At 40.4% G+C, this 19,314-nt stretch overlaps 1 protein-coding gene across 2 annotated transcripts in view; it reads right to left on the minus strand.

The window, feature by feature from the left end:
• Positions 1-19,314, minus strand: part of RGS22 (regulator of G protein signaling 22) — a 105,051-nt gene that overhangs the window by 12,621 nt on the left and 73,116 nt on the right. For both annotated transcript variants that reach the window (XM_032222981.1, XM_032222983.1), the window contains 5 exons: positions 18,637-18,803; positions 13,458-13,620; positions 7,757-7,915; positions 6,637-6,705; positions 2,554-2,712 (listed from right to left, as the gene is read on the minus strand). In XM_032222981.1, the coding sequence (XP_032078872.1) occupies positions 2,554-2,712; positions 6,637-6,705; positions 7,757-7,915; positions 13,458-13,620; positions 18,637-18,803 (717 nt within the window). The remainder of the gene's footprint in view (positions 1-2,553; positions 2,713-6,636; positions 6,706-7,756; positions 7,916-13,457; positions 13,621-18,636; positions 18,804-19,314) is intronic.

Below are 19,314 nucleotides of genomic sequence, written 5' to 3' on the forward strand. Positions count from 1 at the left end.
TGCTTAGCAACCATTTCAGATCAGTTCTGATTCAAGGCCTTATCATAGTTTGCCATCACAATGTAGATGCTTTTAATAAAATGATATCAAGGTTAAAGCAAATCCTGGAAGGAAGAGGAGTTCAAAGCATGGGAAAGAGAGATCAGGTGAAGGTATATTCGAAATCTTCTAGCCACCGTTGGGAATTCCAATTTGGATATTACTTAGAACAATTACAAAGTAAACCAAGTAATAGCCAAAAGCCAACATGAGTTTGTCAAAAACAGATCATGCCAGACTAATCTTATTGTATTCTTTGACAAAGTGACAAAATTAGTGGACCAGAGGAATGCCGTCGATATAGTTTACTTGGACTTCAGCAAAGCATTTGATAAGGTAGACCATAACCTACTACTAGATAAAGTAGAAGAATGTAGGTTGGACAGCATCACCACCAGATGGATTCGTAACTGGCCGACCAACCACACTCAACGTGTAGTCTTCAATGGAACTGCATCTACATGGAGGGAAGTATGCAGTGGAGTACCCCAAGGCTCTGTTTTAGGCCCAGTACTCTTCAACATCTTCAACAATGATTTGGATGAGGGAATAAATGGGGAACTCATCAAATTTGCAGATGACACCAAGCTGGCAGGAATAGCCAACACTCCAGAAGACAGGCTTAAGATACAGAAGGATCTTGACAAACTTGAACATTGGGCACTATCTAATAAAATGAAATTCAATGGTGAAAAGAGTAAGGTTCTACGTTTAGGAAAGAAAAACGAAATGCACAGGTACAGTATAGGTAGTACCTTGCTCAATAGTAGTAACTGTGAGAGGGATCTTGGAGTCCTATGGACAACCATTTAAATATGAGCCAGCAGTGTGCAGCAGCTGCTAAAAAAGCCAACGCAGTTCTAGGCTACATAAACGGAGAGATGGAATCAAGATCACGTGAAGTGTTAATACCACTTTATAATGCCTTGGTAAGGCCATACTTGGAATACTGCATTGAGCTTTGGTCCAAGGCATTATAAAGTGGTACAGAAGAGCAACAAAGAGGATTAGGGGACTGGAGACTAAAACATATGAAGAACAGTTGCAGGAACTGGGTATGTCTAGTTTAATGAAAAGAAGGACTAGGGGAGACATGATAGCAGTGTTCCAATATCTCAGGGATTGCCCCAAAGAAGAGGGAGTCAAACTATTCTCCAAGGCACCTGAGGGTAGAACAAGAAGCAATGGGTGGAAACTAATCAAGGAGAGAAGCAACTTAGAACTGAGGAGAAATTTCCTGACAGTTAGAACAATTAATCAGTGGAACAGCTTGCCTCCAGAAGTTGTGAATGCCCCAACACTGGAAGTCTTTAAGAAGATGTTGGATAGACATTTGTCTGGAACGGTATAGGGTTTCCTGCCTAGGCAGGGGGTTGGACTAGAAGACCTCCAAGGTCCCTTCCAACTCTGCTATTATATTGTAAATAATCAGTGGAACAATTTGACTCCAGAAGTTGTGAATGCTCCAACACTGGAAGTTTTTAAGATGATGTTGGATAAATTGCTCTAAAGTGATGTAGGTTTCCTGCCTAAGCAGGGGGTTGGACTAGAAGACCTCCAAGGTCCCTTCCAACTCTGTTATTCTATTCTATTCTATTCTATTCTATTCACACAAGTACGGCCTAGAGCTACAGAATCAGGATTCCTTGCAAGTCTGTTGATCTTATGTGGTAAAAGGCACCATATCCTATCCTGGATTGAATATGACAACCACAGTATGGTTAAGTAGCCTAGAGACTGCTTTCTAAATTGGGCAGCAGGATCAGACCTGATTCTGAAGTGAAGGGCTAACAAGAAATTCCAGAGGTATAAAAGTAGACTAAGGGGAAAGAATGGGATATTTGAGAAAAAGGTATTTGGTCATCAAGGTTTGTATTTCAGTATTTAGCTGAGTAATAGGACAAGTCTCAAAGAGTCCAGGAGTCAGTATCTTTCGATCGCCTATTCTGAAATGGTCCCCAAGTAACAAATGGTTCCCAAACTTTTTGTCGAGGCATGCCAAAAGCGGAGGGGACGGGGGAGGGTCGTGTGTGTGCCCACATTCACAATGCAATGCCCGCTCTCCCACGCATGCGTGCACAACCCTGTCCCCACGCACAGGCCTCACTGAAGCTTCTGGACTTCTGTGAGGCGTGTTGAGCCATTGTTTGCCCTCCGCAGGCTTCAGGAAAGCCTCATGAAGCTTCCAGGGGGAGAAAAACAGCCCATCACGCAAACCAGAAGTCCGTTCCCAAAACTTCTGGTTTGCGCGTTGGGCAGTTTTTGCCCTCCAGAGGCTTCAGGGAAGCCTGCAGAGGGCAAAAAAACGGCTGAAAATCAAGGCTGAAAATCAGCTGGCAAACGCATGGATGTGTGCTGGAGCTGACAGTGCAATGCCTCGCATGCCCTCAGAAATGGCTCACATGTGCCACCTGTGACAGGCGTGCCATAGGACCGCCCTGACGGCCATAGCATTAAAAATAAATTTCCTGGTTGCTGAGTAACTGCATTATTTCCATTCCTTAAGTGCTGTACCTTGTATTTCTGTACTTCCTGCCAGAAAATCACTCCATTCCCCAATAAATCTCCTTTCAGGGACACAAAGTGTTGAAAATGAAGAGATGTGATCGGATTCATCAGAGCTTTACGGAAAGTAATGATTTCCTTAGCCGAAAGCACCCAATTCTTCTTATGCTGTTGAAAGGAGGGATGGAGAAAAGAAAGCACACATTTTACAACGCAATAACAAGCATTACTAGGGCAGGCTGTCTGATGCTTATCTCTGCATTGACCCCAATGTTCAGTAGTTCACTGCATAGAGGCAGTAGAATTTGGCAGCCACTGTCTCTCTCCCACTCTTTTGTTTGATTTGGGCAAAGTTTTTTTTTTTGGAAGGGACAAGGGGGGGGGGAGGAAATGACTAATAATGATTTAGAACATACGAGTCTGCTGTAAGGTATGAGTTATGAATAGGAAGGGGAAAAGTTTGAAATTGTTTAGAAACATGCAAGAGTATTCACAGATCGTGGAAGGTGCAAGTTTAAAACTGCCCTGCCCTCGACATCTTGTGGACAAAAGCCACTTCAATTGTCATGGACACAGGCAGACACTGAAAGTTTGTTGTTTCTGGAATTAATGCCACCAAGACATCTGTGGCTCTTCACATTAAGATTTAGACATTAAAACAGAGATGGTCCAGAGGGATTTTCCAAGAAGAGTACTCATCTCCTCTGCTCGTAATAAAATTCCTTATACCACCAGGCTTGAAATTTTAGGCCTGGATAACCTTGAAGTGCACCATCTACATTCTGACCTGAGCTTAGTGCACAAGATAATCTGCCATAATGTCCTACCTATTATTATTATTATTATTATTATATTATTACCTGTTAATGACTACTTTTACTCCAGCTGCAATAATAACACAAGGGTTATCAATAGATACAACCTAAATGTAATCCGTTCTAATCTTGATTGCAGGAAAAATGATTTCAGCAATAGAGTAGTAAATGTGTGGAACACCCTACCCGATCCTGTTAGTTCCTGTAAGCCCCATGCCTTTGACCTTAAGCTGTCTACCGTGGACCTTACGCGTTCCTTAAGAGGTCCCTAAGGGGGCGGGCATAAGCGCACCAGCGTGCCTACTGTCCCTGTCCTACTGTCCCATTTAGATGTATTCTTTTTATGTGTTTATGGCTACGTTTTGCTTATTTTTATCCATTTATGTGCCATTTTTTCATCTGTTTTTCCTACTTGTTTCCTTGTGCTTGTTGATAAATTTAAACAAACAAACAAACAAACAAACAAATAGGGGAGCATGGAAACTAAGTACGGAAGAATAAGCAGACTAAAAAGAAACTGAAATAAATCAAAGGAAATGAAAAAAATGTAAGTACCGCTGCAGATCCAACCAGCACAGTTGAAGGGGTCATTTTTAAATGACACAAGAGATCAGGAAATAATTTGGGAAAACAAATTTGAAACATGACAGCTCATACATTTCTCTTACCTTCTTTCAAGATTTTTGAGAGACGTCTTTGAAAAGGAAAGATACCATTAGGAGTAGGGGGGGAAAAACTCTTGAAGAGATTCCCTGTATACAAGATGCCCCTCCTGAACTCAGTCTTGCCTTCCTACTTAACCTCTCCGTATCCCACAGCAAAGGCGGGATTCTACCAGTTCGGCCCAGTTCACTCTGAAGATCAGCTGAGACGGAACCAATTCGCTGTGACCTTCAGGTGGGCCTGACCGCCGGGCTGCCCGGCTATACTCACCTTATTTCCTTGGGTTTTTTAGCCCAGCTAATAGGCACGGCAGAGCGGTGCCTCAGCTGTTTTCCTGTGAACTGCGCACAGTGCGCATCAGGAAGGTTAGGCCTGACGCAAAGCGTGCGCTCAGCGAACTGGTTGCTAAACCAGCAGGGTCGCACCCCTGAACTACAGGGAGAAAAAGCAAAACAAAAACATTAGTGCCAGGTGCTTGGTGCTCTCTGAGCTTTGTTATTCCCTTGCAGACATTTCATTCCCAAACTAGGTAATGTCATCAGTGCAGGTAATCCTCAACTCCCAACAGTTCATTTAGTGCTTGTTCAAAATTACCGCAGTACTGAAAAAAGGGACCTCTGACCATTCTTTACACTTACAACCATTCAAGCATCCCATGGTCATATGATCAAAATTCAGATGCAGAATCCCAGAATCATGTGATCACCTTTTGCAACCTTCTGACAAGCAAAGTCAATGGGGAAGCCAGATTCACTTAACAACCGTCTTACTGACAACTGCAGGGATTCACTTAACAACTGAGGCAAGAAAGGTCATAAAATGGGGCAAAATTCACAATTGAGCCCAAAATTTATGTTGCTAAATGAGACATTTGTTGAGTGAGTTTGCCCCCATTTTACAACCTTTCTTGCCTCAGTTATTAAGTGAATCCCTGCAGTTGTCAGTAAGACGGTTGTTAAGTTAGTTATATGTTAAGTGAATTGGTTTACCCATTGATTTTGCTTGTCAGACGATCACAAAAGATGATCACAGGACACTGCAACAGTCATAAATGTGAATCAGTTGCCAACTATCTGAATTTTGATCACGTGGGGATGCTACAACGATGGTAAGTGTGAATAATAACATAAGTCACTTTTTCAGTGGTGTGTGTGTGTAGCAAGCTGTTTAGCTCTCCTCAGCAAGCCATACCCTTGCTGGGATTCAAACTTGCTCTGTTTTTACATATTAGGCATTTATATTAACCTCTAAGCCACAAGCTCTCCTCCCTTATCAGCTAAGCCAGGGGAATGATTAAGTATTTTGTTAAAGCACCTGGTATGTCCAAATATGGGAGGAAGCATACTGTTTCCCTTTTATGGCTAACTGATGAGAGCTAAATAGCTTGAAATAGATCTATACTAGTCTCCCTTCATTTATTTATCAGCAAAAATGCAACACAAAATGGTTTTTCTGCCTGGAAGGCTCCTGGAGTGGGGCTGAAAGGCAAAAGGGAAGCAATATGCTCCCTCCCATATTTGGGCATACCAGGTGCTTTGACAAGACAGAGAGACAGACAGACAGGCATAGAGATAGAGTTTGCTGTTCTTTGAGATAGAAAAAAAAGGAAAGGCCTGGTCTGATATATGTCATGTCACAAGGTTTTAAGACATTTAACAATCAATATGATCATAATGTGAGAACATAGCTGTAAGTGAAACAGACTCCATGCTATATGATTAATCCTGCTCATCTTGCTGCATATTTCATACTTTTTAATGAGTGCATTTAATCACTCTTAATAAATTATCTTCCGGGTGTTTAAAAAACAATATTTTGTTCCAGTTTCCTGGATAAAGAAAATGTATTTTCTACATTAAATTAAAGTGTGGCAAGCAATTAAAAGTAAAATATCAAAGGTTTGCATCTTTATTCAGGTATTGTTCATATATTTGTTAATTGCACTTGTAGCCACAGAAATAAAAAACAAACCTTAAAAAGATTTCCATTTAAATTTCTTTTTTTTAAGTTTCAGACTCCAATTGCACCAATTCCAACAATAACAGAGTCTGCGTCATTTGCATTAACTTAATTTTCTTAATTGGACAACATGAGCCAAAACTACCGATGTAGCATCATGAATGCAATACTGAAATGACTGCTCTTACCTAACACCAGCTAGGCTTACTCTCCTGTTTATGTAAAGACTGCATAGTTTAGAGCAGGGGTGTCAAACTGGATTTCATTGAGGGCAGCATCAGGGTTGTGTTTGACCTCGGGCGGCAGGGTGGGTGTGGCTTAACGTCACTCATGTCGGCAGTGTCTGTGGTGGCCCGAGCGCTCTGACAGAGAAAACGGGCTTCCGAGCTCCGTTTTTGGCTGCGACAGCCTCCTGCAACCCTCTGCCGGTCAAAACGGAGCTCGGGAGTACCGCATGCGGCCCTTCCAACCTCCGTTTTTGTTGTCAGAGGCACTATGGGCCAGTCCTTCCTTGTTTCCAGGGCAGCCATGTGGGCCAGATCTAAGCATCCCGTGGGCCGGATCCGGACCCCTGGCTTTGAGTTTGACACCCCTGGTTTAAAGGATAATAGGTTCACGTTATACAAAGACCCAAGTAGAAACAAACACAGCTTGCCTTCCATGGTGCTTGTTTCTCTTCCTGCCCCTGGATTAAAATGTCTTCTGCGGCCTCTCCCAAATGTAGCTGAAAGCGAACATGACAAAATAGCATATTGATTACTTGCACAAATATTAATACCGATGTTGAGGGTATCCTCATTCCTTGAAGGATATCCTAACTCTGGTCAAGATTGATTAAGCTTCCTTTAAAGAACAAGGTTATATTTTCTTCAATCTGGATGGTCAAAAATCAAACGCATTGGCTATCTTAAAAAGGCATCCAGATTGCTTCCTGAAGTGACATGAGCCTGAATAGACCACTGCTGAAAAAGAACAGCTGCCCTTAGATATACTAATATATCCTCTCCCCACAACTATTATTTCCCCTAGTCAGGAAAGTAATCTGATACACTGAACAAACTTTGAAGAAATGAAAAAGAACAGAAAACAAAGCCAGGCTTAATCTCCCAACTCTACACCCATAAAATCAGTGAAGTGAGGACTCTGCCGATTCAACAGTTTTCCTCTTTGGAGGGGTACCAAGTTAAAAGCCCCTTCTTATCCAGTAGATTCATTGCACCGTAGAGCCAATAATTCTTTCCTACACTCAATGAAAAGCCTGGCTGATAGCCAGGCAAGGACTCCCATCTATTTTACTATCGTGCAGAAGAAAGGATCAATACTGTTCTTGATAGAAGGCAGTGCCCTAGGTGGGAAGATGAGCAACAGCTGCAACGTGAGAAAAAGACAGCCTGAGCATGAAGGAGCCAGCCAGCCTGTTGTCTTCAGAACCGGCATTATTCTGTGAGCTTCCACATGGACTGAATTGCATTTGTGTCTCAGTGAGGGAGGGATTGTGGATGATGGAAAGAATCTTGCAATGATCAAGGTTTCTACCTCCCGCCAGCAAACTCTGGAATGCTTGCCAGATGTAGAGGCTTAGCCTCAAGAGTCACTTTTATTTTCAGTGGCTTACAGGAATACCTACTAAGGGATCCATTAGAAGCAAAACTGTCTACCAAGTCATCTGTAGTATCTTCTTACGATCATTGATTTTTAGATAATCCAGTAGTAGGAGGTATTCACAATTCAAACTACATGTCACTAGATTGCCATAAAAATTATTCAAATATTACCTTTTGTGGTTTCGACGTCCCCAAGTCTTGACGGGCATAAAACTGTGGCAACCACTTAGTCTCTAATCTCCTCTGGGCATACTTTTGAACGTCTAACAAGATCACGGGAGAAACTAGTTCATGAAGTACTTGCCCCCAGCCTCCACGTGACTTCATAACCTAGTAAAGACATCCAGGGGGAACCACAAAATGTTCGAGAGTGAAGCAAAGTCAAGGCAAAACAAGTGAGGAAAATCCAAAATTCATTTAAAATTGATTGATTGATATTTGAGGCTTGCTGTGCGCTGCCTTCACAGGGGTAGCTTTCAGGGGGGGGAAATTAAAAATTCCAATTAAAGTAAAAGATAGATCATTAAAACAATAAAGCACTTATTTTTTAAAACAGCTAAATAATAAAACAAATACACTTAGGGAACTTAGATAAACAAATATTTGTCGAGCTCCTTCCTGAATTGTAACGAAAAGGGGAATTGCTTGAGGAATAATGGGAAACATTCCCCTTTTCAGGCAGAAAGCAAAATTAATCAGAGATGCTCAAAAAATCTCTGTCGGGACCTACCAAACTTGCCTCATAGATGATCCAGAAGTATAGAGGGGATGTTTAGGAGGGGCAGTCCTGTAAATAGCTTGGTCCTAAACTATACATGATTTTATCCATCATATGGTCTTTATTTTATAGCCCAGGGTGTTTTGAATTAAAGAAGTCCTTCTTCAGAGCTACTGTATCTATAAATCAATTTCTGCTTTTTAAGGGAAAGAGTTTCCACTGTAATAGAGTCTTCATATAATCCATTAATTACTTTCTATTATATACAGATAAAGGAATGTGAACTCCTTACTAGGTAATCTGTCAAATCTAGGGCAACATTTGCATCTGTTGTCTTCCTTATAAGTTGGTCTACCCCAGCCATCATGTCAGGCACACCTAAGCCATTCTGAATGTAAATGATGGAGGCCGTAATCCAACTCAGTGTAGGAAAGATGATATAAACATAGTTTCCACTAGGTGGAAAACAGCTATTTCATCCTACAACTAAAATAAACATAACCTATACTGATAAAATGCACAGGTGCCTATCAATGGTCATCTAAAAGAAAATTTTTGTTAATATTATGTATAAGAAGATACTCAAAAGGTAAACTTGGGCAGGAATTACACTTTATATGTCTTAGATATTTGAACTTTGGTTACTATCCTATAATATTTTGGCATTCCTCCCCTCAGATCTTCTTTATTCTTAGTTATCTCTGATTCTAAAATGGGCAGGAATTACACTTTATATGTCTTAGATATTTGAACTTTGGTTACTATCCTATAATATTTTGGCATTCCTCCCCTCAGATCTTCTTTATTCTTAGTTATCTCTGATTCTATAATGCATTATGATTTCTTCCAAAACATCAATAGTAACTTATTAAGTTTATATGCCATCCAGTTCCTAATGACTCCCAAAGCCAAAGTACTGTAAGATAATTTTACTAAACCAATTCATTCCTGTATTTCCAAAACATAAGCATATATAACTCCTGGCCCACATACTAGCTAATATTAAACACATTTAATGAGATTACAAAAGCCCAGTCTAACACAATACCAATGAAAAAGAAAAATAACAGCTCCCAGAAAAAACCAGCATGGCTGCATGAAGAACTCTCTGACAAATTGATAAGTATAAAAAGTGGAAAGAGGGGGAATATAGCCCGAGCCTGTAAAGATGAAGTGAGGAAAGCTAAGGCTCACAATGAAGAAAGGCTTGCCACAAAAGTAAAAAATAACAAAAAAGCTTCTTCCAACGTTAAAAACAAGAAAAAGGTTAAGGAAACAATTGGTCCATTGCTTGGAGAAAGTGGCAAGAAGGTGACAAGCAACAGGGAGAAAGCAGAACTATTTAACTCATTTTTTGCATCTGTCTTTACACAAAGGGATAAAATAGTCCAACCTATCAAAAACAGTACCACAAAAATCAGATTAGGAACACAAGTTGAAATAGGGAATAAAATGGTAAGTAAGCACCTGTCTACCCTAAACGAGTTCAAATCACCAGGATCGGATGGATTACATCCCAGGGTTCTGAAGACTGGCAGACGAGATCTCAGAACCACTGAACTATATCTTTCAGAGATCCTGGAGCACCGAGGAACTGCCAGAGGACTGGAAAAGAGCTGATGTGGTTCCCATCTTCAAAAAAAGAAAAAAATAGATCCAGGAAACTACAGACCTATCAGCCTGACCTCAATAACAGGAAAGATTCTGGAAAAGATAATCAAGCAACGAATTAGCGAACACCTAGAAGTAAACAAAGTAATAGCCAAAAGCCAACATGGGTTTATCAAAAACAGATCATGCCAGACTAATCTTATTGCATTCTTTGACAAAGTGACAAAATTAGTGGACCAGAGGAATGCTGTCCATATAGTTTGCTTGGACTTCAGTAAGGCATCCGATAAGGTAGACCATAACCTACTACTAGATAAAGTAGAAGAAAGTGGGTTAGACAGCATCACCACCAGATGGATTCGTAACTGGCTGACCAACCACACTCAACATGTTGTCCTCAATGGAACTGCATCTACATGAAGGGAAGTATGCAATGGAGTACCCCAAGGCTCTGTTTTAGGCCCAGTACTCTTTGACAACTTCATCAATGATTTGGATGAGGGAATAAATAGGGAACTCATCAAATTTGCAGATGACACCAAGATGGCAGGAATAGCTAACATTCCAGAAGATAGGCTTAAGATACAGAAGGATCTTGACAAACTTGAACATTGCGCACTATCTAATAAAATGAAATTCAATGGTGAAAAGAGTAAGGTTCTTGATTTAAGCAAGAAAAAAGAAATGCACAAGTACAGTGTAGGTAGTACCTTGTTCAATGGTAGTAACTGTGAGAGGGATGTTGGAATCCTAGTGGACAACCATTTAAATATGAGCCAGCAGTGTGCAGCAGCTGCCAAAAAAGCCAACACTGTTCTAGGCTACATAAACAGAGGGATAGAATCAAGATCACGTGAAGTGTTAATACCACTTTATAATGTCTTGGTAAGGCCACACTTGGAATACTGCATTCAGTTTTGGTCGCCACGATGTAGAAAAGATGTAGAGACTCTAGAAAGAGTGCAGAGAAGAGCAACATAAAACATATGAAGAACGGTTGCAGGAACTGGGTATGTCTAGTTTAATGAAAAGAAGGACTAGGGGAGACATGAAAGCAGTGTTCCAATATTTCAGGGGTTGCCACAAAGAAGAGGGAGTTAAACTATTCTCCAAGGCACCTGAGGGTAGAACAAGAAGCAATGGGTGGAAACTAATCAAGGAGAGAAGCAACCTAGAACTGAGGAGAAATTTCCTGACAGTTAGAACAATTAATCAGTGGAACAGCTTGTCTCCAGAAGTTGTGAATGCTCCAACACTGGAAGTCTTTAAGAAGATTTTGGATAGCCATTTGTCTGAAATAGTATAAGGTTTCCTGCCTAGGCAGGGGGTTAATTTCAGCAATCTTAAAATAGGGGTGAAATTCTCTAATTTTAGAATCTTTCAGCAATTTGAGGCACTGTTTTATTTTTTGCCAAGAATGAAACATTTCTCAACATACAATATAACCGAATATATTTTGAATGCACCTGTAACGAAAGGACAACTTTAGAGTAATCAAGGTCCAAGACACCCTTTTATAATTTCAGAGTGAAAAGTTCTTTGCCTGTTCAGTCACTACTAAACCATGGCAGAGGGAGAACTACCAGATCCTGAGCCCCACCCCCATGAAGGAATTTTTTTAATATTCTTTTAAATATTAAATTGCATAACATATGTCTTATATGCATATTCATGTTTATAACATTGGCAATTATGTGTATATTCATTTGCTAAACATTTTAATCTCTTGGCTGCAAAAAAACCTCAGCTTATATCTTTGATTTTCTAATATTCATCTAAATATCTAATATTTTAAAGTAATGTGTAATCATTTTTCTCATTATTTTTATCTAAGTCTTAACACATATTCCTCTACAAGTATAAGTGAATTATCAGTTCATATGGGATAATCACTGTTGCAGGAAACACATTTAAATATGCTTCCAACATTCCCATAGAAGTCCATTAAATGAAATAGATTAAACAGATTAACAGAGTTGGAAGGGACCTTATAGATCATCTAGTCTAACCCCATGCTCAAGCAGGAGACCCTACACTATCTTTGACAAATGGCAGTCCAATCTCTTCTTGAAAGCCTCCACAACTTCCGAGGGCAAGCTGTTCCATTGGTTGATTGTCAGAAAGTTCCTCCTTATTTCTAGGTTCATAGAATGGTATTAGTACCTCACTTGATCTTGATTGTATCCCTCTGTTAATGCAATTTAGGATTGCATTGGCTTTTTGGGCTGCTGCTGCACACTACTGTCTCATATTTAGCTGGTTGTCTACTAAGACTCCAAGATCCCTCTCACAGTCACTGCTATTAAGCCTGGTTTCACCCAGTTTATATGGGTACTTTTGGTTTTTCTTACCTAAGAGTAGAACTTTACTTTTCTCAACATTGAATTTCATTTTGTTAGATAGGGCCCAGTGTTTTATCTTAATTATTTATTGAAAATAGGGACCATGCTATCTACTGAAGAAACCTGTTCAACATTATTGATCTTCTAAGAAGGCTTCTGAGAAGTCCACTTTAGCCAGTATCTACCCAGATTCTCAATTATCCAAGCCATCATTGCTCCAAAAGTGCTTTTTCCAAAAGGCAACTGGACTTACTTGGTGTTTTTTTTTTAATGTTTCACTTCTCATCCAGGAAGCTTCTTCAGTTTAATTCAGTTCTTCTTCAGAACTGAAGAAGCTTCTTGGATGAGAAAAAGTGAAACATTTTCAACCCTCCTCCCCCAAGAAAGTCCAGTTGCCTTTTGGAAAAAGCACCTTTGGGACACATTAGCCATTGTATACATTTTAAGTCTTAAGATGAGCTACCATATTATGACAGGCTCAGATTATCCTATTTTGGATACATTACATAAAGATCTAACTCTTTGGGGAAGACTAATGCTGGGAAAGGTGAAAGGAAAGGGGTGACCAGTAGCAAGATGGATGGGCTCATTTACAGTGCTGATGGGTAGACCTGAAAGACCCAGTTAGGGACAGATTGTCACATAAAATTGATCTACATGGTTCCTATGAGTCAACAACAACTTGATGACACAATAGCTAAAATTGCCATTATCGTCAAATATTCATTCTGCTGCCATCGAGTGGTCATCTGGATTTTGCAGCCCAAGTTATGGTAGTTTTACCCTAAGGAAACAGGCCCTATGACCACAGAGATGTCTCTGGACAGCGCTGGCTCTTCGGCTTTAAAACAGAGATGAGCATCGCCCCCTAGAGTCAGGAAGGACTAGCACATATCTGAAAGGGGAAGCTTTACCTTTAGGGAAACATTCATTTATATGGAACAATATGTTCCTTTGCAATCTACTTAATCTGTAAGAGTGTTATTCCCTGCTTCTGTGCAGCTGCATTTTGAAATAGAAGAGAATCTACATAGAAGCTTGGTATTATTTAAAGGGCATCAGATCAAATGAAAACACAATGCATATTGGCCAACAGGAAAAATATAGCTTAGTACTAAGCACACAACTTGGCAAACATAAGTTGTGAGAACTAACAGCACCAGCACCAACTTCTGCTAACATTTTAAATGCAGCCAGTTACCTGCTCTTGTTCTTCTTTTGTGGCTGGGCTGTCCGGTCCAAAGAAATATTTCTTGTTTAGATATTTATTTTTAATGTCCTTAGATTTTTCATCTCGTTCTTCTTTATTTTTGTGTAACATTCTTCTGAACTGCTCAATGTCTATCCAGCACAGGAGGTCCACACTACAAAATAAACAATATGTTTTTGTCACAGCATCATCAATATTGCTTCACGCCAAGGATGGGCAAGATTGGAGAAGATGGTCACCATCTACATCTACTGACATAACCAGAAAGGGCAGATTCCATCCCCCCTTTTTTTTTTACTGTTTTAGGATGAAACAGTACAGGACGCCTCAAGCAAATGAATGGTTCTTATCCTTACCTTAAATTACCCCATCCCCTGAAATCACCATGCTCCTAAGTGGGGTTATATCCTTATTCATAATTCTTCAGGCATACATCCAAATGAAATTCTATAATCTAAATTAACATGGATAGAATGGCATTGAGTAATTGTTGTATACTCTTGCTCCTGGGGAGGAAAGCTATGGCCAATCTAGACAGCATACTAAAAAGCAGAGGCATCACCCTGCCAACAAAAGTGCGTATAGTCAAGGCTATGGTTTTTCCAGTTGCAATGTAGGGCTGTGAAAGTTGGACCATAAGAAAGGCTGAGTGCCAAAGAATTGAGGCCTTTGAACTATGGTGCTGGAGAAGACTCCTGAGAGTCCCTTGGACTGCAAGTCAATCAAACTGGCCAGTCCTATAGGAGATCAACCCTGGCTGCTCTTTAGAAGGCCAGATCCTGAAGATGAAACTCAAATACTTTGGCCACCTAATGAAAAGAAAGGACTCACTGGAGAAGAGCCTAATGCTGGGAAAGATTGAGGGCAAAAGAAAAAGGGGACGATGGAAAATGAGGTGGCTGGATGGAGTCACGGAAGCAGTAGGCATGAGCTTAAATGGACTCCAGAGGATGGTAGAGGACAGGAAGACCTGAAGACCTTCCATGAAGTCGCAATGGATCGGACACGACTTCGCAATTAACAACAACAATTGTTGTATGCAGCAGGCACTTTGCCACTCCGAGCAAGCAATTCTTCCACATACTTACAGGAGCCATGAAGATTGACAAAGGTGAATTGGCAATCTCCACAAGCTCTCTAATAGAATAGATCACTGATGATGTCAGCAGCTTCTATGAACTTGTCCACTTATTCAGATTTATGGTATTATATAAAATGAAAGGAAATCCCCATGTAAGCTACCTGGAATTCTTAGAGGAAGGTGGACATACCAAGCTAATAAATAAATAAAATAAAAATTAAAACACAAGTTGACCTCTACTGACTATGGTTGTATTTATGTATCCTTGGCAATAATGTGGAAGAATTTGTCATTCTACAGGGGCAATTTTCAACTCTCTGATCCAACTATTTAACCAGGGATTCCCCTTTAGCTTCCAAACCTCTGTAAGGTCTGCCACAGGCTGGTTTGTTGCCACGAATTGAGGGAGTGGAATTATAGGAGAATAAAAAACAACAGGGACAGCATTTTCCTGATTTTTGCTGAACTCATAAAAATGTAGGAAAAGAGTAGCTGATTCTTGGATGGATGACCATGAGGAAAACCCAGGAGGACTATAAGTTAGACTGGGGGATTGCAAAATGTCCTGCAAGAAGCCAATAGCAAATCACTTGTCTATTGTGGGCAATAAAAGTAATGGAGTTGATACTGATTTAATTGCAACAACAAATGTAAAATTATTACCATGGCAATTAACAAAACTTTTGATATTGTTTAATAGTTGTTGTCTTATTAAAGCAACCTTTCCACCTTGTAATCTTCATGTATTGTATTCCAGATCCAAGAATTTCCTAACTTGCATGGCCAAATACATCTTGAAGGTGCCACGTTAGAGAAGGATATATTAATAGCTTCCTAAATGGAAACTAAATTGAAAGGGACATGGTGGCTCAGTGGCTAAGATGCTGAGCTTCTTGATTAGAAAGATTGGCAGTTCAGCAGGTCAAATGCCTAGTGCCGTGTAATGGGGTGTGCTCTCTTACTTGTCCCAGCTTGTGCCAACCTATCAGTTCGAAAGCACGTAAAAATGCAAGTAGAAAAATAGGGTCCATCTGTCAGCTTCTGCTTTGCTGTTGCTTCAGCTGCCATTGAAACGGGGAGGGAGGGCATAGTATTTGGGTGGGGTTACTTATTGTGCTGGAGGAAGATTCTGGAGATCTTTGGATGGACGTACTACGCATGCATGGATGTTTCCCGCCTGGGTTAACGGCACCGACATTCCATCTTCGTGATGTCTTTTGAAGTTATCTCACACCTGACACTTGAAGGACTTATGATTGGACTAGGCCTATGATGCCAGGGGGAGTGGAATGGGCTATTCTATATATCAACTGCTTTCGCGCCTAATTAACCAGACTTTGCTTTGCAACCGCTCTTTAGCCATTTTTAATTAGTAAAAGTACATTTGATTTTCTACAAATGAAGTCTCATGGTCTTCTTTCCTAATTATTAAATGGAGAGGTGCTGACAAGATCTTTGGTGGGAAGGTAACAGCATTCTGTGCACCTTTAGCATCTAGTCATGCCGGCCACATGACCATGACGATGTTGTTGGACAACGCTGGCTCTTCGGCTTTGAATCTGAGATGAACACTGCCCCCTAGAGTTGGGAACAACTAGCACATATGTGCAAGGGGAACCTTTACCTTTAAATGGAAATGAGTCGACCTGAAATTCTCCAGCTGGACAGACGTGGGGGATGTGAGCTCTGAAGAGTCTCACATGAACCCTGTCTGACAAACTGTCTCCAAGATCCATTTTTGGATCAGAACCCCCCCTTTGGGGGTTGAAGAAGGGGAAGTGTCTCATCAGACCCAGAGGGAGTGCAACAGGTCCCTTGTAAGCCAGAGATTTGCCCTCTGAATCGGAGCCATTGCGGCAGCATGGCAACATGGCTGCACAAGAAGCTGGCTCCAGGCCAAAGCAGCTGAAGAGGAGTGTGCAGAGGTGAGATCTATTGGTAAGATCTATAAACCCACAGTTATAAATCAGAATTTGGAAAAGGCAGAGAAACATGAGAGCATAAATAATATTGATGGATAGATCGGGATTTTTGCGAAAAGAAAGAAACGAAAAAATGGAGGGTTAAATCACTAGCCCCAAAGAGAGCCATTTGCTTGAAATAATTTGGAAAAAAGAAGAAAGAAAAGAAGTGACAAACCCACTTAAACACAATCTCTAAATTTGGTTTTGGACTTGAAAAGATTGTGTTTTTAAAGGAGTCTAGGAGCGTGAAGATTTGCTTCTTCCGAGTGCCTTTTAACTAACATATCTTAAGCAATTCCAATTAATGAGAGCTGGAATGCAACAAGGGAGAAAGATCAAGAAAAAAGTACTATCTCCTTACTGACAACTAATAATCTAATCTTGCCTGTGTGGGAAATTTTAATTAACCAACTGCCATAAACCAGAACTTGGAAAAGCAGGAGAGAAACATACCCAAATTTGGCTGTATGTAAGTTTGTTTCAATTAATATATTTTGAGCAATTATGACCAACGAGAAGCAGAAAGTACCAAGGGAAAAATAATAACAAAATCAAAACCTTTAAATGGAAACAGACTGCTTGTAGCCTCTACAACTACAGTAAGTACACTGGACTACAATTGCCCATAAGACCCAAAAGTCTTCCTTCCTTTATGTTTCTACATGGCATACTGGTCAGAGGATGTAATTCTTACGTAGTACAAAGAGCAGGGATTTCTTTCTTTGAAAGTAATTGGCTCATTTACATGCTCCATTTAATATTCCAACTGAATTCAGATTTTAAAACTCTTTACTTCAGCCCAAGTAAGTTAAGCTTGGAAACTACTTTATCTAATCTATAAAATGACATGTGCCTTAATTGCACACATGCTACAGCTTTGTGAAACTTTGATTCACAGATTTGTTTCAGCATATCTCTAAATTGAGCCAACTTTCCTACTGCTTTAGAAAATGGAATCAAAGGGTCAGATCTGAAGAGAAAGGGTTGAGAAAACCAAATCGAAAACAATGCTATACATTGAAATGTTACATTTAATTGGGTTTTTTCCCCAAACTGGTTTGAATTTTTAAATTGAATCAAATCGGTACATTTAAGTGCATCACGAATTCAAACTGAGCAAGAATCAATGTCCACACCCTAATAAACATCACTGCTAGATTGGTCTTATTGCAGAGGCCTTCAAAACAAAACAAGAATCCTCCTTTCCAGAATTCTTGTAAAATCTCATTGAAAGAGAGATACTTTGCACTGAATGGTGCAGGTGTGAGATTACAAAATTTCTTCCATTAATCTAACTTGTTTTTTGTTCCTCTTTATTCTTTGGTCCTGGACAAATGAACTAGAACAGTGATGGCTAACCTTTTTGTCGTCCCAGGCCGAAAGTGCTTACGCGCACCCGCACCCATAATTCAATGTGCACGTGACACTCTCTGTGCACCCTGCCCCTGTTCATGCAACCCCCCTGCGACCCCCCCCACTGTCCCCACGCATGGCCCCCCCCACGCCGCCCTTGCGCAGTGCCCCCGCACCCCATTCTGAGCCTGGACGTCCTTTTGCACCAATCTGGAAACCAAAATGATGCGTTGTGCAAGACCCCAAAATGCGAGCACCCCGTGAGTGCACCTCCTGTGCATGTGTGCACGTGTCCCCCGCATGTGCCCCATCCCCCACACATGCACAGCAGAGACCCGAAGACTAACTGGCCGGTGAAAGACAGACACGGTGGAACTGGGCTGGGGCAATGGCTGGCATGCCCGCAGAGAGGGCTCCGCGTGGCACTTGTGGCAGGCAAGCCATAGGTTCGCCATCACGGAACTAGAAGAAAGTATATCTTCAGATATGGATATCATATCCTTAATCAGTGGATGGAAATGACAAGAACAGAAGCTGGAATATAATGAAGGTTAAAAATGTGCTTGGAGCCAAAACATTTTTTTAAAGATGGAATTTGGAGTGTGGTATATATGAATTCTTGGCATTCATACACATCTCATTCTTTAAAGATGTTAGCTGTGAAGAGTCTTGCTATTTCACTGTCATATCAATGAAGCAAGATATAGAAATTATAGACATTACTAGGGAAATGGGAGTTCACAACAGGGCCACGCAATAACAGGAGAAATACCTTGCTGATTGCTCCTCAAGAAAGATACGGAATTGTTCCAGTTCTGTCCTGTTGTTAATCAATTTCGTAATGGAGTATGATTTGAAACCTTCAAGAAAGTCTTGTTCAATGGAGTCTACAAGTCGAATAGACTCAGACCTCTTGAGAACGTCTTCAACTGCCAAAGCCTGAGGAAAAAGTTGTACAAGATAATGCTCATATTTCCTGATTTCTTAGCCCACAAAGATATGTATGTAGTTTCACTGTATTTCAGGATCAAAGATTAAAAGACACCTCTGCTCATCCAGATCTCTGACTGGGTGCATTTGATTAAAGATAGTATTTATATCATCTCTTGTCACTAATAAATGGCTTTATGTAGGAGTGACTACAAAAACTAGAGTTGTGTATAATTTAAGAGAAAAGAACAAAAAGGTCATCTATTCCTTTTTTGTATCATCAACCTAATATAGCATTGGCACCATGACAATTGCTGGCATTTTAAAGGCATATAGCCCCTTGGCTCAATAGAATAGAATAGAATAGAATAGAATAGAATAGAATAGAATAGAATAGAATAGAATAGAATACACAAGGAATTTGTCTTTGGTGCATATGCTCTGAGTGTACATAAAAAGACAAGATACATTTGTCAAGAATCATAAGGTACAATATTTAATGATAGTCATAGGGTACAAA

This window comes from Thamnophis elegans, chromosome 8 (genome assembly GCF_009769535.1).
Source record: "Thamnophis elegans isolate rThaEle1 chromosome 8, rThaEle1.pri, whole genome shotgun sequence".
Taxonomy (NCBI): Eukaryota; Metazoa; Chordata; class Lepidosauria; order Squamata; family Colubridae; genus Thamnophis; species Thamnophis elegans.